General features: G+C 42.0%; 1 protein-coding gene across 1 annotated transcript; it reads left to right on the top strand.

Moving 5' to 3' along the window:
• Positions 1-658: 658 nt before the first annotated feature.
• Positions 659-4,783, top strand: LOC116973733 (uncharacterized protein K02A2.6-like). Its single transcript, XM_033022043.1, has one exon. It carries the CDS (start codon positions 659-661, stop codon positions 4,781-4,783), a length of 4,125 nt encoding a protein of 1,374 aa, XP_032877934.1.
• Positions 4,784-9,694: the final 4,911 nt, after the last annotated feature.

Genomic DNA, 9,694 nt, shown 5'->3' with positions numbered 1-9,694 from the left:
CCTACCATTTACCATGTACGTCCTATTTTGATTTGTCCTGCCAAGGTGTAGCACCTCACATTTATCAGCATTAAACTCCATCTGCCATCTTTCAGCCCATTCTTCCAAATGGCCCAAATCACTCTGTAGACTTTGGAAATCCTCTTCATTATCCACAACACCCCCTTGTGGTGTATGCCCCTTTAAGAGATATCATACACCTATTGTAATACCGGTAGCCACAAAAGGGGGCTTGCTTAGTATAAAAGCCCTGGTGGTAGTGTGAGCACTCCCTCTTCCCTTCCCCCTCTGAAACCATGATTAAAGGCACGTTGGTTTTACCTGATGGTTTCTCGATGGTTATTTAAGTATCTGACTCCAGTACTTAACAGTGGCGACGAGATTAAAGAACCCTGATGTCTTACCGACCTCGGCATCCTGAAAGATCGAGTGGAGAACGCTCCCCGCACCCTCCCAAGGCAAAGAAGCTTGGTAGAGGCGGGTGTGTGGTTGAGGCTGGACTGGAGCTCCAAAGTTGTGAGTGTTGGGGCAAAGTGCAGTCAAGGAAGAGAAGGGTGCAAAAGCGGGAACCGCCATTTTGTGGCACGCCTAAAAACGGAAGAGAAGGGTGCCATTTTACAAGTTTTACAAATTTCATTGAAGCTAATTGATGAGCAACATGGCAATAAAAGGAAAATTTGGAATCTTCGAGAGCAACTTAGAGACTTGGGACACATATTTGGAAAGATTTGATGTTTTCTGTACTGTTAATGATATAGCAGATGATAAGAAAGCTGTGAATTTATTGAATTATATGGGTGCTAAGACTTATGGATTAGCAAAGGGGTTGTTACATCCTACAAAAGCTGCAAATGCAACATTTAAACAGATATCTGATAAATTAAAGGAACACTTGAATCCAGCACCATTGTTCTTATCTGAGCGTTTTGCATTTTATAAAAGGGACCAGCAGTTAGAAGAAACTGTGGCACAATTTATGGCAGAGCTAAGAACATTAGCTGTATTTTGTAAATTTGATGATTTTTTAAATCAAGCATTACGGGATAGATTTATTTGTGGATTGAAAAGTGAGACTCTATTACAAAAACTGTTAGCTGAGGGTGATATAGATTTGTCCAAAGCATTTACAATGGCTATGTCATTTGAGAAAGCCCAAGAGGGCGTGGCGGCCATACAACAGAAGAGTCCAGAGTTTGAAACCCATAAATTATTACCAAAGGCTGAGAGATGTGTCCGGTGTGGAAAAACCACTCACCATCAGAAAGATTGCTGGTTTAAAGATAAAATATGTAATGGATGTGGAAAAGTGGGTCACATTGTACGGGCTTGTAGGTCAAAGAAGCCTGGTAGAAGTGAACACTATAGAGCAAGGACATTGGGGGCTGAGGCCAAGTTAGTCCATGAAGTTAGGGAAAGTAGTGTAAGCAGCAGTTGTAGTGACTCAGACGTAGAAGCAAGAGAAGTAAGTTGCTTAAAGATTAAAGCAGTGCAGAATTCGACAGAACTGGATACAATGTGGGTAATGTTGACCATTTCAGGAGTTTCATTGAAACTAGAACTGGATACTGGTTCAGCGTTAACGGTGATAAATGAGAAGGATTATTATAGGTATTTTTCACAAGAACGGTTGCAGAAGACTAATATTGCTTTAAAAACTTATACGGGTCAAAAGGTTAGGCCAAAAGGAAGGATTGAGGTATCAGCCAAGTACAATGGTATGACAGTGAGGAATCTGTTTATATACGTGCTGAGGGAAGGCGGACGGCCATTACTGGGTAGAGAGTGGGCTAGGAGACTGAAATTTGATTGGTCAACTATTCACTCATTAAAGCACAGGGAGCTGGGGTTAACAGGGCCCTTGCAAAGTAAATTGGTTGAAGTAAAGCATAGGGAGCGGGGGTTAATAGGACCCTCAAAAAGTAAATTGGCTGAAGTGTTGGCAACAGCTCCAGAGGTGTTTCAATCAGGACTTGGCAAGTTGGTTGGTATTCAAGCTACTATATCAATTACTGAGGGGTCTGCCCCCAAGTTTTTTAAACCTCGACCAGTACCTTTTGCAATTAGACCAGCAGTGGAAGCTGAATTAGATAACTTAGAGCAACAAGGAGTGCTCTCAAGGATAGATTGGAGTGAATGGGCTACACCTATTGTGCCGGTTATGAAAAAGGCTTTGCCGGATGGCCCGGGATTAGCACAGAAAGTACGTATTTGTGGTGATTTTAAAGTTACAGTGAATCCAGTGTTAAAAGCAGTACAATATCCATTGCCAAAGATTGATGAGATTTTTGCCTCATTGGCAGGAGGGCAACATTTTTCTAAAATAGATCTGGCACAAGCATATTTGCAGATGGAGGTAGAGGAAGATTCCAGACATTACCTGACGATTAATACGCATAAAGGCTTGTATAGGTATAATAGGTTGGTTTTTGGGGTAGCTTCGGCGCCGGCTATGTGGCAGAGAGCCATGGAGCAGGTGCTGCAAGGTATTCCAGGTACCCAATGTTACTTGGATGATATTTTGATCACAGGTAGGACGGTGGAAGAACACCTCTCCAATTTGGAACGGGTGTTGGGCAGGTTAAAACGTTATGGCCTTAGGGCTAACAAGGCCAAGTGTGACTTCTTCAAGGAACAACTGGCGTATTGTGGACATTTGATTGATAGACATGGGTTGCATAAATCACCAGACAAAATTGCTGCGGTGGTAAATGCGCCAGCTCCGGTGAATGTGTCACAGTTACGCTCATTTCTGGGACTGATAAATTACTATCATAAATTTTTGCCAAACTTATCTGCTATCCTGTATCCATTAAATGGATTGTTAAAATCAGGGGTGAAATGGAATTGGTCGTTGGAATGTGTGAAGGCATTTGCTGATAGTAAGGCCTTGATTACATCAAGGAAGGTGCTTGCACATTTTGATCCAGCAATACCAATTAAGGTGGCTTGTGATGCATCTCCTTATGGTATAGGTGCAGTGCTTTCACATCAGTTTCCAGGGGGTCATGAACGACCAATTGCTTTTGCATCAAGGTCATTGTCCACGGCTGAAAAGAATTACGCCCAAATTGATAGGGAGGCTCTTAGCCTTGTATGGGGTGTTAAAAAATTTAATCATTACTTATATGGACAGAAATTTACATTGATTACGGATCATCAGCCGTTGGTTTCGATATTTAATCCAAAAAAGGGGGTGCCCTTGATGACGGCACAGCGCTTGCAGAGATGGGCCTTGTTTTTGGGTGCACATCGTTATGACATCCAGTATAGAGGCACAAAGTTGCATGGGAATGCAGATAGTTTGTCAAGATTGCCATTACCGATTGTAAGTGATGTACCAATGACTGATGTGGCAGAATTGTTTCATATGTCCATTTGTGAAGTGTTGCCAGTGGATAACAAACGTATAGAGCGTGAGACAAGGAATGATAGGACTCTTTCAGGGGTATATGATATAACAGTACGAGGGTGGCCAGCGGAAGGAGATTCTCGGTTTCCTCAATATTCAGCAAGAAGAGAACAATTGTCTACGTGCAGGGGTACCGTGATGTGTGGTTCTAGAGTGGTGATCCCCCAAAAGTTACAGAAACAAATCTTGGAGGAACTACACGTTGGTCATCTAGGATGCACTAGGATGAAAAGTCTGGCTCGTGCATATGTATGGTGGCCAGGTATTGATGGCCAGATTGAGGAATTGGCCAAAAATTGTTCTGGCTGTCGGCTTGAGCAGAAGACACCTCCATTGGCCCCTATCCATCCATGGGAATGGCCGTCTGGTCCATGGAAACGGGTTCATATTGATTATGCAGGACCCTTTCAAGAGTCTATGTTCCTGGTGGTAGTAGATGCGCATTCGAAATGGCCAGAGGTTATAAAGATGTCCTCGACTACGTCTCAGAAGACGATTGCGACGTTACGAACAATTTTTGCAAGGTATGGGTTGCCTGAACAAATATGTTCGGATAACGGGCCTCAATTTGTATCTGAAGACTTTAAGAAGTTTCTGAAGACTAATGGCATTAAACACTATACGTCGGCACCTTATCATCCGGCAACAAATGGACTGGCGGAGCGTTTTGTACAGACCTTTAAGAAGGCGCTGAAAGCAATGAAACATGAGGATCTGCCTATGCAACATAAATTGGACAATTTTTTGTTCAACTATAGAAATGCGGTTCATGCTGTAACAGGTCAATCACCTGCGATGGTGTTTTTCAACAGACAGTTGGGTTCCAAATTGGACTTAGTTCGTCCTGATCTTAGAAGACAAGTGGAACGGAAAGTGTTCCATTGTCCACCTCAACGTCTTACCAGGAGTTTCCAGGTTGGTGAAGCTGTACTTGCCCGCGATTATAGAAACCAGAAATGGCAGCCGGGAGTTGTTGCGGAGGTACAAGGACCTCTAATGTATGCAGTCAACACGGCCGATGGCCAGATTCGCCGGCATGTGGATCAAATCGTACAGTCTACTATTGCTCCTCATCTGGAACCTCGGTTAAGTGCTTCGGATCAGCCAGTATCAATGGGGGGCCAATGGTCGAATAAGGAATTGGAACCTATTGTGCCTATGTCTTGTTATCCTGTTCTAGCTGCCAAAGAAGCACCTATGCCTTCGTTGGATATTTCACCAGCTAAAGTAGCAGTACAGGTTCCTGACCAGGTGGTTGCAATACCAAAACAGGTGTTCCCTAGCTCGGAAGTGCGGTGTTCGCCTGTAGAATCTGGATTAAGACGCTCAACCAGAATATCAAGGCCGCCACAGAGGTTGATTGATGAACTTTGACATTGAATACGGGACTGACTAAGTGATGTTTCCTGTGTGTTTGTTTTTTTTTTCCCTCACGTATTGGTGATGGTGTTATTATATTGTGCTTGCAAAATATAAGGTGAAGGTGATAATGTAATTTTGTCATCTATTATATGATCTGTTGTAGGTATGGTGTACTTTTCCCCTTAGTTTTTGTGTAAAACTAAGGGTTTTAAAGGGGGAGGATTGTGGTGTATGCCCCTTTAAGAGATATCATACACCTATTGTAATACCGGTAGCCACAAAAGGGGGCTTGCTTAGTATAAAAGCCCTGGTGGTAGTGTGAGCAGTCCCTCTTCCCTTCCCCCTCTGAAACCATGATTAAAGGCACGTTGGTTTTACCTGATGGTTTCTCGATGGTTATTTAAGTATCTGACTCCAGTACTTAACACCCCTATCTTGGTATCATCTGCATACTTACTAATCCAATTTACCACACCTTCATCCAGATCATTGATGTACATGACAAAGAACAAAGGACCCAACACCGATCCCTGAGGCACCCCACTAGTCACCTGCCTCCAACCCGACAAACAACCATCCACCATTACCCTCTGGCTTCTCCCATTCAGCCACTGTTGAATCCATCTTGCTACTCCTGCATTTATACCCAACAGTTGAACCTTCTTAACCAACCTTCCATGAGGAACCTTGTCAAAGGCCTTACTAAAGTCCATATAGACAACATCCACTGCTTTACCCTCGTCAATTTCCCTAGTAACCTCTTCAAAAAATTAAAGTAGATTAGTCAAACATGACCTTCCAGGCACAAATCCATGCTGACTGTTTCTAATCAGACCCTGTTTATCCAGATGCTTATATATATTATCTCTAAGTATCTTTTCCATTAATTTGCCCACCACTGAAGTCAAACTAACAGGCCTATAATTGCTAGGTTTACTCTTAGAACCCTTTTTAAACAATGGAACAACATGCGCAGTACGCCAATCCTCGGGGACTATTCCCGTTTCTAATGACATTTGAAATATTTCTGTCATAGCCCCGGCTATTTCTACACTAACTTCCCTCAATGTCCTAGGGAATATCCTGTCAGGACCTGGAGACTTATCCACTTTTATATTTTTCAAAAGTGTCAGTACTTCTTTTACTTTGAAACTCATAGTATCCATAGCTACTCTACTAGTTTCCCTTACCTCACATAATTCAATATCCTTCTCCTTGGTGAATACCGAAGAAAAGAAATTGTTCAATATCTCCCCCATCTCTTTTGGCTCTGCAGATAGCTGTCCACTCCGTCTCTCCAATGGACCAATTTTATCCCTCGTTATCCTTTTGCTATTAATATAGCTGTAGAAACCCTTTGGATTTACTTTCACCTTACTTACCAAAGCAACCTCATGTCTTCTTTTAGCTTTTCTAATTTCTTTCTTAAGATTCTTTTTACATTCCTTATACTCCTCAAGCACGTCATTTACTTCATGCTGACTATAATTATTGTAGATCTCCCTCTTTTTCCGAACAAGATGTCTAATTTCCCTTGAAAACCAGGGCTCTTTCCACTTTTTACTGTTTCCTTTCAACCGAACAGGAACATAAAGATTCTGTACTCTTAAAATTTCCCCTTTAAATGTCCTCCATTTCTCTTCTACATCCTTCCCATAAAACAAAATGTCCCAGTTCACTCCTTTTAAATCATTTCGCATCTCATCAAAGTTAGCCTTTCTCCAATCAAAAATCTCAACCCTAGGTCCAGTTCTGACCCTCTCCATAATTATATTGAAACTAATGGTATTGTGATAACTGGACCCGAAGTGCTCCCCAACGCATACCTCCGCCACCTGTCCCATCTCATTTCCTAACAGGAGGTCCAACACTGCCCCTCCTCTAGTAGGTACCTCTATGTATTGCTGCAAAAAACTATCCTGCACACATTTTACAAACTCCAAACCATCCAGCCCATTTACCGAATGTGTTTCCCAGTCTATGTGTGGAAAGTTGAAATCTCCCACAATCACTACTTTGTGCTTACTACTAATATTTGCTATCTCCTTACATATTTGCTCTTCCAATTCCCGATCCCCATTTGGCGGTCTATAATACACCCCTATAAGTGTTGCTACCCCTTTCCCACTTCTCAGTTCCACCCAAATAGCCTCCCTAGATGAGCCCTCCAATCTATCCTGCCAAAGCACTGCTGTAATATCTTCCCTGACTAGTAATGCAACACCTCCACCTCTTGCCCCTCCAATTCTATCACACCTGAAGCAACGAAATCCTGGAATATTTAGTTTCCAATCACAGCCCTTCTGCAACCATGTTTCACTGATCGCCACAACATCATACTTCCAGGTGTCTATCCAGACTCTAAGCTCATCCACCTTTCTTACAATGCTCCTAGCATTAAAATATGCACATTTAAGAAACCCTCCGCCTCTTATTCTCTGTTTATTTCCTTTTTTTTTTTCTCCTCTTGTGCCCGAGTGCTTCCCTTTTCTGCTTCCTGCCTCCCATTCTGTCTACTAGCTTTCTCTATTTGAGTCCCTCGCCCCAACCGTTCTAGTTTCAAGTCTCCCCAGTAGCCTTTGCGAATTTCCCCGCCAGGATATTGGTCCCCCTCGGGTTCAAGTGCAACCCATCCTTTCTGTACAGGTCCCACCTTTCCCAAAAGAAGTCCCAATGATCCAGAAACTTGAATCCCTGCCCTCTGCACCAGTCTTTCAGCCACGCATTTATCCTCCACCTCGCTCCATTCCTACTCTCACTGTCGCGTGGCACAGGCAGTAATCCTGAAATTGTTACCTTTTTGGTCCTTTTCCTTAACTCTCCTCCCAACTCCCTAAATCCTCCCTTCAGGACCTCTTCCCTTTTTTTACCTATGTCATTGGTACCTATATGTACCACGACCTCAGGCTCCTCTCCCTCTGATAGATCCTCTCCTTGCTATTTGCTTTACTGGCTTTATGATTCATGGCTTGTTACCAGACTCAATGTTGTCTGTTCCATTAGTGCCGGTCATTAAGGACAAAGCTGGTAAAGTAGGCAGCCTAAATAATTACAGGCCCATAGCTTTAGCCAGCATATTGTCAAAAGTCTTAGAAAGAGTTCTGCTGGATAGATTAAATGAGTTTGTTAACTTCACAGATAACCAGTTTGGTTTTAAAGCTAAACATGGCACTGATTTATGCATATACCCCCTAAAGGAGATTGTAAACAAATATAGAGGCAAAAACTCTTCAATTCTTATGTGCTTTATTGATGCTTCCAAAGCCTTAGATCGTGTTAATCACAGAAAGCTGTTTGTTAAAATTAGTCAAAGAGGGGTGCCTAAATACATTGTGAGAATTCTGGCTTACTGGTATGCCCACCAGACTATGCAAATAAAATGGGGCAATAGGGTCTCAGCCCCATTTGGGGTTAGCAATGGTGTTAGACAAGGGAGATTTTGTCCCCAGTCCTTTTTAATCTTTATATTGATGATCTGTCCAAACAATTGAAAGCCTGTAATACTGGGTGCATGATTGGTAATATTTTAGTGAACCATATTATGTATGCAGATTATCTTGTGGTCTTTAGTCCATCTAGCGCTGGTCTCCAGCAGCTCCTTACTATATGTTATGAATATGGTGTGGAACATGATATTAAATATAATGCTTGTAAGAGTGTTGTTATGATCTGTAGAACCAAAGAGGATAAATGTCTATAATTTCCTGATTTTAAATTGTCTGACAATAATCTTAGTGTCTGCAATAAGGTAAAATATCTAGGGCATTTTATTAAAGAACAAATGACAGATGATGAGGATATTTATAGGCAACGAAGCATACTGTATGTACAGGCAAATATTCTCTTGCGTAAGTTTGGTGCGTGTACAGATGTGGTGAAGATGTTGCTGTTTAGAGCATATTGCACACCACTACACTGCGCACCTGTGGTCGAACTATGGAAAGACAAGTTTGCAGAGACTAAAGGTGTCATATGATGATGCCATGAGAACACTGCTAAGGAAACCTAGATGGTGTAGTGCTAGTGGCATGTTTGTGGCTGCAGGAATCAGTACATTAGAAGCTATCCTAAGAAATCATATGTATAAATTCATCTGCAGCATAAATGACTCTAAAAATGCAATTATTGTGGCCTTGTCAAACATAAGGGTTAGCACTACACGCTAGGAATCCCAGTTGTGGAGACACTGATATCGTTGTCTCGTTGTAGGACATTGATCATTCTATTTATTCTGGATTTTAATTCAAGTATTGAGCATTTTTAAAAAATATATAATTTATGATGCTTTTATGTGATATGCTAAGATTCTATATGAATTTTATGATGTTTTTTAATATGCAATGTATTTTTATGTAATGTTGGCCCTTGTCTGGACCTTGAGTCTGAAATAAAGTTTATTATTATTTTTATTATTATTATCAAATGGGAGGCCAGCTAGTAAAGCTTTAACAGTCCTAGATACCTGAATACCTTGACCAGCTTACTTCTTTGTAAATAGAAAGTAATATTACATACATATCGAAAGGCTCATTGGGAACCTTGGAAGAAACTCTGACTAACTCACAGTTGCTTGCTTCTGTACATCTCGGGCCACATGAGGGCACCTGAGTTCACCTCATGCGATTCCTTGTGTTGTGTCCATTGTGAACAATTTGAATGAACATGTCAGCTGGGAACAAAATGTAGAAGCAAGGAACTGCAGATTCTCCCCCCCCCCCCCCAAAAGACACAAAGTGCTGGAGTAATGCAACAGGTCAGGCATAGAAACATAGAAAATAGGTGCAGGAGGGCATTCGGCCCTTCGAGCCGGCAACGCCATTCATTGTGATCATGGCTGATCGTCCCCAATCAATAACCCGTGCCTGCCTTCTCCCCATATCCCTTGAATCCACTAGCCCCTAGAGCTCTATCTAACTCTAGGCA

Source organism: Amblyraja radiata, chromosome 5 (genome assembly GCF_010909765.2).
Source record: "Amblyraja radiata isolate CabotCenter1 chromosome 5, sAmbRad1.1.pri, whole genome shotgun sequence".
Lineage (NCBI taxonomy): Eukaryota > Metazoa > Chordata > Chondrichthyes > Rajiformes > Rajidae > Amblyraja > Amblyraja radiata.
Note: the sequence above shows the minus strand (reverse complement) of the source record. Positions and strands in the feature narration are given on the sequence as shown.

What these genes read in the sequence shown, in the direction of transcription:
- LOC116973733 (XM_033022043.1), top strand. Translation starts at nt 659, where the DNA reads ATGGCAATAAAAGGAAAATTTGGAATCTTCGAGAGCAACTTAGAGACT.